This window comes from Abramis brama, assembly GCF_963993115.1.
Source record: "Abramis brama genome assembly, chromosome: 21".
Lineage (NCBI taxonomy): Eukaryota > Metazoa > Chordata > Actinopteri > Cypriniformes > Leuciscidae > Abramis > Abramis brama.
This window is the reverse complement of record NC_139983.1, coordinates 9,725,082-9,738,431: the sequence shown is the minus strand read 5'-3', so window position 1 is coordinate 9,738,431 and position 13,350 is coordinate 9,725,082. Positions and strand designations below refer to the sequence as shown.

At 37.3% G+C, this 13,350-nt stretch overlaps 1 protein-coding gene across 4 annotated transcripts in view; it reads left to right on the top strand.

The window, feature by feature from the left end:
• The window catches only part of stxbp5b (syntaxin binding protein 5b (tomosyn)), a 50,545-nt gene that overhangs the window by 29,783 nt on the left and 7,412 nt on the right, over positions 1–13,350 (top strand). The window contains exons 15-26 of one of the 4 annotated variants that reach the window (XM_084097621.1): positions 61–281; positions 1,662–1,849; positions 2,719–2,844; positions 3,371–3,522; positions 4,460–4,522; positions 6,110–6,166; positions 6,250–6,297; positions 7,199–7,243; positions 10,747–10,986; positions 11,776–12,133; positions 12,217–12,382; positions 13,121–13,232. In XM_084097621.1, coding sequence (XP_083953747.1) covers positions 61–281; positions 1,662–1,849; positions 2,719–2,844; positions 3,371–3,522; positions 4,460–4,522; positions 6,110–6,166; positions 6,250–6,297; positions 7,199–7,243; positions 10,747–10,986; positions 11,776–12,133; positions 12,217–12,382; positions 13,121–13,232 — 1,776 coding nt within the window. The remainder of the gene's footprint in view (positions 1–60; positions 282–1,661; positions 1,850–2,718; positions 2,845–3,370; positions 3,523–4,459; positions 4,523–6,109; positions 6,167–6,249; positions 6,298–7,198; positions 7,244–10,746; positions 10,987–11,775; positions 12,134–12,216; positions 12,383–13,120; positions 13,233–13,350) is intronic. The other 3 variants (XM_084097622.1, XM_084097623.1, XM_084097624.1) reach the window with 3 other exon arrangements.

Below are 13,350 nucleotides of genomic sequence, written 5' to 3'. Positions count from 1 at the left end.
ATGATTAACAACAGCTCATAAAGAGAATTGGTAACAAATTTGCTCTGTTGTGTCTGTCAGTAATGCTGCAGGTTTTGTATAAGCTAAAAACAGCAAAGGTGTTTGAGAAGCCCCGTAGTAAAGAGGAGAAATCCAGCACTGACATTGTGGATGAAGATCCGTTCGCCATCCAGATCGTGTCTTGGTGTCCAGAGAGTCGTGTGCTCTGTGTGGCTGGAGTATCAGCTCACGTCATCGTCTACAGGTTCAGCAAACAGGAAGTCACCACTGAAGTGGTCCAGGTCTGACCCATTTTAATACAGGACGTTTATATGTGTACAAGATTTGATTTAAATTTCAGATGATGTAGCTGGTCACCATTTAATTCATTCTTCACCACTTTTAATCTTTTATTTCACGATTTCATTTTAAATGGTCCAACTATGTGTGACAAATGATTAATATTAATATGAGGTCCTAAAACACTGCATGGTGATTATAATGCAATTAGAAGAATGCTGTTGAAAGCCGTTTTAGACTGAGTTTAGTATGCACACTGCAGGATGTTTCATAAGCATTAAGTTGTTTTGACACATGATTTCCAACAGTTAAACTACCATATGCTGAATCCACACAAACGAGTAAAGCCCTCACATATTTATGGTTATTAATCCTAAAAACCTTGCTTTTTTTAATGAGGTAGGTTTCACACTGAAGGACTGAATAAATTAATGTAGAAGTAACTTCACATAAATATTACAAATGTAATTAACAGCGGGTAACACTCTCCTTCATCCTTTCATGCCTGGAAAATATCTTCCTGTCCTGATTAGCAGTGTTATATAATATTAAGGCTCCCCAAGAGATTGCTCAATTATAAATGAATTTTGTGTAGATTTGTATATACAATTTGTTTTTTTACTTATTAAAACATTTTAATAATGTATATAAATAATTTAAGCAAATATATAGTCATTTGACAAAACAGTCATCTCTAAAAAAAATACCCCAACAAGATGATGCTAATATATTTAGTATTTCTAGACATACACTACCAGTCAAAAGTTTTGGATAAGTAAGATATTTAATGTTTTTACTGCTCACCAAGGCTGCATTTATTTGATAAAAAAACCCCCCCAGCAATTTAAAATAACTATTTTCTATTTGAATATATTTTAAAATGTAATTTATTCCTGTGATTAAAAGCTGAATTTTCAGCATCATTACTCCAGTCTTCAGTGTCACATGATCCTTCAGAAATCATTCTAATACGCAGATTTGATGCTCAAAAAAACATTCATTATTATTATCAATGTTGAAAACAGTTGAGTACAATTTTTATCAGGATTCTTTGATGAATATAAAGTTCAAAAGAACAGCATTTATTTGAAATATAATCTTTTGTAACATTATAAATGTCTTTACTGGAACTTTTTATCAATTTAAATCATCCTTGAATCCCTTGACAAATAAAAGTATTGATTTCTATTATTTCTTTCCCCCAAAAAATAAAATAAAAATTCTTACTGACCCCAAACTTTTGAACGGTAGTGTTTAATGTTACCAAATGATAAAAAATAAAATAAAAGAGAAAAATTAGATCCATTTATAGACATGCGGATCTATGCATATGTTTATATAAATCTGTGTGCAGAGTTAATGAAAGTTTTTCTGGTGTGTAGCTGCTGGAGGTCCGTATGCAGTGTGAAATGAATGAAGTGGAGTCTCCTGAGGGCGGAGGAGAGCAGGCGTCTGCCGTTTCCACCCCAGGAACATCATCCAGCCCTCAGACCAGCCTGCCTCAGTCCCACCCCTCCACCAGCAGCAACAACTCCTCAGACGGCCTGCGAGATAACGTGCCCTGTCTCAAGTACAATCAGTTTCACATTTACCCGCCCCTAAACGGCATGTCAAAACAACTAAACAAAACCTTAAAGGGATAGTTAACCCAAAAATTTTAATTAGCCCATGATTTGCTCACCTTCAAGTCATCCTAGGTGTATAATATGACATTCTTCTTTCAGACGAATACAATCGGAGTTATATAAAAAAAATGTCCTGGCTCTTCCATGCTTTATAATGGCAGTGAATGGAATTTCTGTTTTGAAGTCCATACAAGTGCATCTATCCATCATAAAAGTGCTCCACACTGCTCTGGGGGGTTAATAAAGGCCTTCTGAAGCAAAGCAATGAGTTTGTGTAAGAAAAAAATTCATATTTAACACGTTACAAAGTAAAATTCTAGCTTCCGGCTGAAGGCCATACACAGTCTACTTACTCCTAAAGTGCAACTTGCGCAACTTGTGGCGTCGGAAGTAGCGTAGTGCGTCATGGCGTAGCATAAATATCAACAGTACGGCACATTACTTGTACTGTTGCGCTGTAGACATAAGTGGAATCTGTATGTTCGTTTGGCTGGAAGCTAGTTATTTTAGATTATAAAGTTTTAAATATGAATGTTTTTCTTACACAAGCGCATCGCTTCGCTAAATTTTTTTAGATAACTCCGATTGTATTCGTCTGAAAGAAGAATATACACCTATGACTTGAGGGTCAGTAAATCATGGGCTAATTTTCATCCTTTAATATGGCCTTTCCAACAACATTTACTATGATGTGAACCAGATTTATTTATTTATTTTGCTCAAATGTCTGGCTGTGAGAAAGATCCTTATGAATGACATGGTCTGTGTTTATATTAGCATATAATTAATTGTGTCCTTTGTCCTATTTGGCCAGAGTCAGGAGTTCTCCTCTCAAACAGTCTCCGGGTTACCAGGTGGAGCTGCTCATTCAGCTGGTGTGGGTCAGCGGGGAGCCGCCACAACAGATCACCAGCCTGGCTGTCAACTCTGCATATGGCCTGTAGGTCCACAAAACGACAACACAAACTCATTTACTGCACCTATGATGTGTTTACTGAGCAATTAAAAATGCTTTCCTTCCACAACAGCTGTTCATTATCTTTCAGACAAGTTTTATGTGTCATGATCCATCAAATCTAAGCCTAGCAGGCATGTAAAGTACTTGAATAATTGTTCCTAATTATGATAATTAAGTATTATTTTAGTGGAATTTGAACTGTATTTGAACACTATTGAAATGCACAAATGTAACTGGCCATAAAAATGGCCATTCACAAAATTTTTTATTGAGCAGCAAATCAGCATATTAGAATAATTTCTGAAAGATAATGTGACACTAAAGACTGTAATGATGTAATGATGCTGAAAATTCAGCTTTGCCATTACAGGAATAACTCACAATTTAAAATACATTTTCGATTAAACATATGCAGCCTTGGTGAGCAGATGAGACTTTCAAACGCAAAAAAAATCTTAATGATTCCAAGCTTTTGACCCAAAGTGTATATCTGTCATGTGTTTTACAGAGTTGCATTTGGCAATGGTAACGGACTTGCAGTGGTTGATTATCTTCAGAAAACACTTCTTCTGAACATGAGCACAGCCGAGTTGTACGGCTCAACAGATCCTCACCACAGACAGCCACGCTCACCCCGCAAAGCCAGACAGCCTTCGGCAGGTGAACAGAAATCTTCATACTAATAATCATAACCTCTGCATGTTGTCAGTCTATGTGTATCACTTTCTCTCTGATAAAAGTAAAGCACATGCTCATTATGAGCAGTGTCAGTCTACGAACCATGATGCTCCTGCAGGTGGTCATCTCTAGTCGAGGAACCATCTGCTCCTGATCTTAGAAAATCATCTGATCCATATGCTCAAAAAACAGGAGCGCCGATGTTTGTTCTTTTCTCTCCCTTGTCTTTGCATGTTCTTTTAGTTGTTCACTCATCTGAGTTTCAGTCTTTGAAATACACAGATGCCAACAGACTGAATTTATGGCCCATGTGATATTTTACATTATTGTTAGCGATGATTTAATACAGAAAATCTGACCAATACCAATTATAAGTAGTGTTTGATGAAGCAATTTTTGATTTTGTTACAGTGAACTATTGCTATTGCTCTTACATGGGGTTATTGTGGTTTGAATTGTATGAACTGGCATATTTTTTTTACCTCACTCATTTATTGAAAATGATAAAGCAGAACAAATGCGTCCAAACGGTCCTGAATCCAGTCTCTGGAATCTAGGAGTTCAAAGGCCTTTCAGCTGTTCATTTGATTTTGTGTCATTGTTTTGTCTCACCCTTTCAATATTCGTCTCTCTCTGTGGTTTCGTAAAGACACTCAGCATAAGAAGTCTTGCATGTCCGGCCTCTCTAACTTTTATTCTGAATCTGTGAAAAAGCTTCATTCTTCTTACCTCAGTAAGTCACATGGCACTCATCAAAGGTCTTGTCCTTCTCTTTATATCTGTCTGCATTCTTCTTTTTGTCGTTGTTTAACACTATAGTATATTTTTTTACATTTATTTATTAGTTTTAAGTGTTATGTGATGTTTCCTGTATGAAGTCCATCTGGCTGTTTGGTTTAGACATGTTTGTTTTCAACAGGTTTTTGTGATGGTAATGATGCATCAGCCACCCCAGAGGAGAGATGTAAATCACCAACTTCAGGTAAAGATGCCCTCATTATATGACAGGATTTACTGGTAAAACATGAAGAGCATGAATTAATGGTAGTTTTATAATGAGATGATTGACAGACCTTTAAAGGAACAGTTCACTCAAAAAATTAAGCTTTTGTCATGATTTACTCGCCCTTGTGTTGTTCCAAACACGTGTTTCTTTCTTTCGTGAAAAATAAAAGGAGACCTTAGGCAGAAAGTGTTTGTTTTTGATAAACCACCACCCACTTTCATTTTATACTGCCAAGCTCCAGAAAACATGTTCTTTTTGTCAAAATCCTTTATCCCTGAAGCATGTTTTATTATATATATATTGTGCTGGTGTTAACCCTGTCAGAAACCTTTTTTTATGTAGTTAACACTCTGGAAGAAATTTTTTAGAGTTTTTAGCAAAAACATTTTAAAAACCTGATATTAGATCTTCTATACATTTTTCTAACCAAGAAAATGGCCACGGAAGCTGGCATGACATACAACAACAAACAAACAAATCAAGCTCAAAAATGAAAAAATACTAAAATTTGTCTATATTTCAAGTCTTTTGACACTATACAATATTAGACCATAAGTTATTATTCATTTTCTTATTACGTAAGATTTACTTTCACTGAATTTGAAAAGTGCAGCTTGCATCTATAGGATTAGATGAACATGAGGGTGAGTTTATGAAAGACAAAATGTTTGTGTGAACTGTTAGCCTGGAAATCCAGACCTAAATCTAAACGATTAATGGTCTGGCGTCGACTAATGAAAATCGGCCAGCTCGAGGGGCGGCACCAAGCGTGCATTTGAAAATCTCACTGCACGCAATTGGATAACACTACGACCAATCACAACAATAAACCCCAGCTACCAGCGGAGCTAACCTTATTAGACATTCTCTGATTATACTCTTGCCGTATCCGGTCGGCGAAACAGCAAAAACGTCCTTCTTGCAAAGGAACGATTCGAGCGGCGTCTTCTGTTCCTGTTTTAGATTAAAAGCCAAGTCTAACTCGTTCATTGTAGCGGCCAAAGCCGTTTCAAACAACTGGTGTTCCTCCATAGCCATCTTGCAATGTTTACTAATGACTTCGACGTCACAGCGCTGTCGTCATCTGTTTAGCTCGCCTCTGGCCCGCCTATATCAGATAACCCGATGTGATTGGTGCAGCTCAGATCGAGGGGCATATTTAATGAGCATCATTACTCGACACCAGAGTAACTCGCTGAGCAAATTCAACTTGTGCTCTCGCGAGAACTCTGGATTTCCAGGGTCTTATGGTAATCATTCTTATCCTCTGGAAGTTCCTTTTGGTGAGGCAGAAGTTACACACTGCAACTTAAAGACAGACATATTGATAAATACTGCAATGCCAGAGCATTGAATGTGAAGCTCCATTATAGTTGAAAAGTCTTTAGCACAGCGAAAAATTAAAACAATTCTGCAAGCGTCGTCAGAATTCAAGTCAGGTGTGCTGACCAAGGAAATTTCATTTACAAGGAATTCGACTTTGATATGCAGATAGTTGCCAAAAGTTACATAAGACCCCATTGGCTGTATCACATTATTATGCAGACTGTGTTGTTGCTATAGGCTCCGGTTCACCATGCAATTCTGATGAAGACAGCAAACACAAGTTCATTGACAAGGGTACATTACATTTACACACCCATTTTCTGTCTTAGAAAAGCCTTTATTTTCTTTGATTTGGTTCTTTTCAACACATTTTACAGTGATGTCCAAAAGCAAGCGGATATCCAAGACTGTTGCCAATGACTTTGGTACTGTATAATGTTCATATTACGGCAGTCTGGGTCTCTCAGTTTCTGTGCTAATGGGCTCTTGTGCACTAACCAAATGAACTAACCAAACAAATTAAAGTGGGTTTGCTTAAGTGCATAGTAGAGATGAACTTGAGCTTCGTGCATCTGTTGCTTGGTGGTTAAGTGCGGCAAAAAATGGTGGACCAGTTTAACTTTTTACAAAGTCAACTTTCTTAATGTACTGTGTATATCCTGATGTTACTCTAAGGAGAAAAATATTTTCGTGATTTTTTTTCCCCGTGAAATGGATTGTAAATGTTGCACATGTTTTAAGAATTAAAATGTTTTTATTCTCATAATATCAAAATTGAATCTCCTGCAGGAATGCTTTTTCTAACCTTGTTTAACATTACAGGCTTTTACTCTGCTCTGCTGCGTTTCAAGGGTAAAAATACACAGGGCAATGGAAATGATGTTAGACTTTTAACATATCTCTGATTTTGAATCGTATGTTTACTCACAGATTTCTACTGAACATCTGAAATCATAGATCTAGACGTGGGCGATTACACACACACACACACACAATGTCAGAGAGAAATGAGGCTCATGGTGTTCTGACTCTGGATCGGTGCTGGTTTCATTGCCACTAATCTCAATGTAATTTTCTGTGCATGATCAATTTGCTTCTGAGTGTAACTCACTAAATAAACAAATGTCTCTTTTTAAGGCTGCTGATGGGCTCATGGCTGCTCTGTAGCTTTATTCTACATCATGATCCTCCAACTTAATCATAACCTGCTTATTTCTGTCTTCTTAAACCTGTTGATTCATCCTTACTTAACATTTTAGTAACAATGATTTCCCAGAAATGAACGGCTTTGATTTTATGTTCAGAACAATGTTTTCTTTTTTCCAGCTAAGATATCCCGGAAAATTAACATGATTGCTGATCAGAAAGATGGTAAGCATTTGTTCTCTCACTTTAGTTTCTAGGAGTAGCTGTGCATCTTTTGCAGGTGATCATTGTCTTCCACGCTTATGTAAACTGGGCGTTATTTTAAGCAGCACTTGTCATCAGATTGAAAGGGCAGCTCTTGAAGTAGCGGTATGTACTAATACTGTGTACCCCTAATGAGCTGCATCACTGCTTACTAGGGGTTGAACGACTTCAGATTTTCGAAAGTCGAAATTTATATTACTGGACTTGTCGCTGATGACTTTATTAATGAACAAATAAGCCTCAAGCTGAGACTTGAATGCGGGTTGCCTTGTGCACAGCTATGGCATATTGACACAGCGCTGCCCACAAGCTCCTACATAACAATCTTTATCAGTTCTTTTGTCTTTGGGTCGTTACATTTCTCACAGATTTCTGCTCATTCTAAATCAGATTCAAATAAAGTAGCACAGTAAAGATTACCTGTATATGAATGCATTAATGAGAGAGCGATTGCGTGTGAATTAAATCTACCTGGCATCGTCTCTCTTCTAATAGTGAAGCTGTAGGTTTAAGTTACTAAGAAATATATACTAGAACTTTTCAGTTTCTAAGCTATTTTATTGATAAATCACAGAAGAGTGTTGACAACACATTTCTGTGCTACTGAATGTTTCTGTGTGCGTGTGATCTGCGCGTGAGGTCTGAGCTACTGTCTGTATGTGTGTGTTACAATGCAGCAGCCCATTTAGAACAGCGATTAACTTACATGTACAATAAACTGTTTAAAACGTGCGTTCACCCGTTTCATTTTGAGCATCCAGATGGTATAATCAAACATATCTTGTGGCACGCTCTCAGAGGATACATTTATTAGTAATTTTAACCGTTGGAAGCGTAAAAGTGGACTTCAAAGGTTTCTTATCCTGTTGCGCCCTCTATAGGCCATGATCAGCGACTAGTCGACGTCAAGCTTAAAGCGTCATGTCAACTAGTCGACTATAGGGTGACCACCCCGTCCCGCTTTGTGTTGCACCGCACAGCATTTTCACCCCTTGTCCCGCACGTCGCATATTGAGAAAATGTCCCGCATTTTCATCAGTCTATTGGTTTTTAATTATCATATTAAGAAAACGTGCATGATTTCTTTTGCCTTTTTAAGAAAGCATTTTCTTTATTCTTTTTGCAGCGTAGTTTTTCACTGCGCTTCGTCAGAAGTACAAATACAACAGCCGTTTTTTAAAATCCTATTCAATGGTTGAAAGGAAAGGAGTAAACATGGTCACTAGTTGGTTGTGACGGCTGTCAATCAAAATGTGGACCGGTGATTCGTTCCATGTGTTCCCTGTCAAATGGATAATTCGGTCAATTAAAATGTTTATTTAACAGAATTGATCAACCTGTTGCCTGCTGTGGTTGTTTTAATTCACATCCTTTCTAAAAAAGTTTTTTAAGTCTTTTTCTAAAAGAGTTTTTAGTTCAATATACTCTTAAGATATAAGACTGTCAAGGATCTAATTTCATGTTGTTTCATATTTTATTTGTTCATTGTTTATTTTGTTGGATTTTAGTTGGACTTGGTCAGAACTGTTTCAAAAAAAGTTATTTGCATGATGCCTGCTGCCTTTGGGCTCAGTGATGTTGAATTTAAATGACGTAAAATAAAGACATGTTATGTTACATTGTGATGTAATGGTCTTTTCTGGAAGGGACTAAAGAACAAAGAACTTTTATAAGCTGAAAGGCAGAATACAAATGTTTTTATTAAGTTAGATAGACATTATATAACAGTTTCAGGTTATGTTTTAGTGTTGGTAACATGTCCCACATTGTCCCACTCAAACTTATAATCGTCCCACATTTGGTTTGTTTGACGGTGGTCACCCTAGTCGACTAGTCTGCAACCCCTAGTGTCTACCTATATTATCTAAATTATTATAGTCAGTAGTCTGCATAGACTATCTCTGTGAAATCTGGCCTGGTTTATAGCTTATTCTGGCCTAGAACCGCCTACTTAGACAGTAAAGGTCTGAAAATGAACCAGTCGAGTTTGAATCAATCTAAAATAGCTGTTACTACAATAATAAATGCAGTATTTTTTGCAGGCAAACTTTAAATCCTACGTAATCTCAGAGGTACTCCAGGTATTGTAGACCTATAGGTCTATATAGATTGTAGACTTGCATGCATGAATGTTGGTACAAATGTATTTAGGTGCAATTTATACATGAGCTTGCAAGTTAAACTTTATGCTTACTGTTCTGCGTGTAGAAAGGAGGGTACGCCGTCACTGCTCTCTCCCTATTAAGAAACAACAGAGTTGTGTGAGGGAAATGAAGAGGAAACACACAGCGTCTTTCCGTGAGACCTCACTATGTGACCTCAGTGAGTGGCCTTGTTACAGGCTGACCTGACCTGATTTGGACTGGTTCATACTAACTCACTGGAGCTTACCGTGTGCAGTTTGTCTGTTGTCTTGGATGATGATGCAACTAATGTTTAATTCCTCACCTTTTTTCACAGTTTTATTTTAAACTGATTACAGATTGTTTAATATTCTTAGTGCAACACACAAGCTGCACAAAAAATTCTTACATCATCCCGAAACAAAGCAGATTATGGATTTTGACCTCATAATACTGTTCACAATTGCTGTGTAATCCTTCGATTCCTAATGATGTGATCGTAGCACTCTTTATATTTTTCAGCTGGTAGTCTACAATGATCAGACCAGCAATAACCCGTGACATATTTACTTCTCTGTCTTTGTTTAGCTATTGACTTTTATGAGCTGTTATTGTGTGATTTACTAACCAATTGCAGACATTTTACAGGTGAATCTCACAGACCAATAAGCTTCATCAAGAGTCATGTTTCACAGCAAATTCAAAAGAAGAAAATCTTATGATTTCACGATTAAAGTTAGAATATATTCAGTACAACAAACTCTGCTGTTATGTATAATTATTTGTATTAATAATTATTTTATTCATAATTTCGAAATCGATATTCTTTCAATTTTGGGGTGAAACATGAGCCAGACCTGTTCTTGTCAGTTTTGATGAGATTCATTGCTTTTAGAATTTGCATTTATACTAAAATTACTGTTATAGGTTTGCCAGAAATATATCTGAATGCAAGTGTCTGAGAGTCAAATGAAACCACAAAACTAGCAGTCACCAGCTACAGAACATTGTTTTGTGGTTTCATTTGACTCTCAGACACTCAGATGCATTCAGATATATTTCTGGCAAACCTATAACAGTAATTTTGTGTGAATGTGTGATTTCATTGCAACGGTTTGTGTCCAGTACCTGTATGTTTTACTCATTCCTCACTACATATAACTGAAATGTAAAGTTTATATTAATGCTGCACATAAAACACATTTTATAAGAATATCATTAATATACTGTATGAACCGCTTTGGGTTTCAGGTGTCGTGAGGTGGCTCAGACTTGATTTTACTTGATGGGGTCATGTTAATTGTCCACTTCTGTTGTCTTTTTGTCCCTGATGGTTCTCAGATGCCAGGGACAACTCGTTCAGCCGCTCGCGCAGCTCCAGCGTGACCAGCATTGACAGAGAGTCACGTGAGGTCGTTTCCTCCTTATACTTCTGTGACTCCCTTTCCAAGAAGAGTGAGACGTTGGCAGTGCCCAGCCTGTGGGTGGGCACCTCATTGGGCGGCATGATGGCCATCACCCTCAATGTGCCCTCCACGCCAGAGCAGAGGATGCAACAGCCCGTGGGCGTCTCTTTCTGTGGTAAGACTTGCTTTACATCTGAATGTAAAAATGAGTGGAATTTTATTTTTTCCCATATGCTGTTTTCTGTTGTTATTTTTTTCTTCAATTTTCTGTATTCCATTAAAAACAGATGTCTAATCAATTTACTTCATAAAAATTGTAACAATTTCATGTTTATTCAACTTTTAATAATTGTGCCCTATGAATTTCCCCCTGAAATTCTGTGTTTGTTATTAGGTTATTTTAATTCTGTATTTTTGATTTAAAAAAAAATATTATTTTTTTTTTTTTAAATCAAAAACAGTGGTAACTCAGATGTACACAAATAAAAATGTTGGCAAGCAAATTGCTGCACAACAGCGGTTTACTGTTTAAATTAAAACATGGATGAATTTTTTTTATATTCCTTAAAAAACAATGTTTTAATAAACTGTATAATTATTATTGTTAGTATTGGTTAAACCAAATTTACATTTTGGCAGTTTGTAGAGAAGTTTATGTGTGTATCTTGCGATAGTTTTATCAAATGAAATGTTGAAAACTTGTGCAGTAGACAAAACTGCTCTGCAACACATACAGACTTAATATTTAAATAGCTGTCATTTTGCGCTTTAATATTCACAGACACTTGTCCATATTGTGATTTGATTAAGTTTACAGTCCTACTTTTGATTTATTCATCCAAATTTTGCCAAAATCCGTGACACTCCACATTATACTGTAAGTTCCCTTTTTATGACTGCTATCTGCTTTTACGCATTGTGGAAATCACTATTGATAGAAACATACACTTTTTGGCCTTCACAGGTTCAGTAGTGCGCTTGAAAGGAGGCATTCTGCGCATGGGCCAACTGGATGCCAGCGGGACCCTTCTGCCCCACGTTTATGAGCCCTGGTATGAGCCTAACGCCCCTGAGGAAGAGAGAGAACCGCCACGGAGACGCCGACCCACCTCTCCTCCTTCATCTCAGGAGAACCAGGACTGTCAGTACATCGTGGTTTGCTCAGAGAAACAGGCAAAGGTCGTGGCGCTGCCCTCCCAAAACTGCGTCTACGAGCACAACATCACTGAAGCCTCCTTCGTGCTTAGAGCTGATGTGGTGACGATGACCTCCGGGGTCGGCTTGGCCTGTTTCTGTGCCAATGGCCACATCATGACCCTCAGGTAATGTGAAAGACCTTCCATTCAATGCCACTGAATATTCTTTTCCTCTTTTCTTCCTAAACCTGTAAGCCATCTGTTTTCAGTTTGCCCAGCCTGCGGCCACTGCTGGATGTGAACTACCTTCCTCTGACGGACATGAGGATAGCCAGAACCTTCTGTTTCTCAAACCAAGGCCAGGCCCTGTACCTCACATCGCCCACTGAGATCCAAAGAATCACCTATAGCCAGGAAACCTGTGATAACCTGCAGGTCAGAATGTGCACATTATTGTTTTATGTGTGCAGGATGTTGTATGCCCTATTAAAATCCCATTCATTGTATACATAAAAAGTGATTTTTAGCGACAACATATAAACCTTTTAATTCAGGCTATGGCTGCATGATGATGGTTAAACTGATTGCAGTTATTTTGCTCAAAAATGATAATCTTCACACAGATTACCAAAGACGTTGATGTTACCATGAAGCTTTGTGAATGAAATAGGTTGTTCTATGTTGTTTTGTAATGACATATAGTAATATTATTTATAATGAATGACTATACTGACGTAGTTTTACCATTGTGTTAATGATTTATTTATTGAATTTTCCGGACAACAATCAATCAAATAAACAAACAAAACCCCACAACAATACAATAATAATACAATATGATAGTGCAGTGTAGACAGTCAATCAGTTAATGGAGACGGCAAAGATTTGATATGCTCTAAAAAGGATAGACAAATTCCTTCATACACACAGTCTGTCTGTCTTGTTTCTAATTTTTCAAAAGCTTTTTTTGCTTGTAATCAAAGTTTGAAATGTGATTAATCTTGGAGCGGTTCATGGCTTGTCTCTATTGAAGAATGTAGAAAATGAATGGGAAAAATCCTTCAAGGAACCAAAGCACCTTAAAAGTGGTTTTATTTGCAGTGCCTTTGGGTGACATAGGGTGTATTACATCAGTCTTCATATCCATTTATTTTGAGGTGCTCATTTTTGCAGGAGATGCTTGGAGAGCTGTTTACCCCAGTGGAGACACCAGAGGCTCCGAACAGAGGGTTCTTCAAGGGCTTATTTGGAGGCGGCGCTCAGTCCTTGGACAGAGAGGACCTGTGTAAGTATTAATCTGTCATTTACACGTACAATATGCTATCAATGTTTCTTAAATCACTAAATAGAAGAAGCGCTCTGTAGTAAAAATTCTGATTGTTGATAATTATTTTGGCTGATAT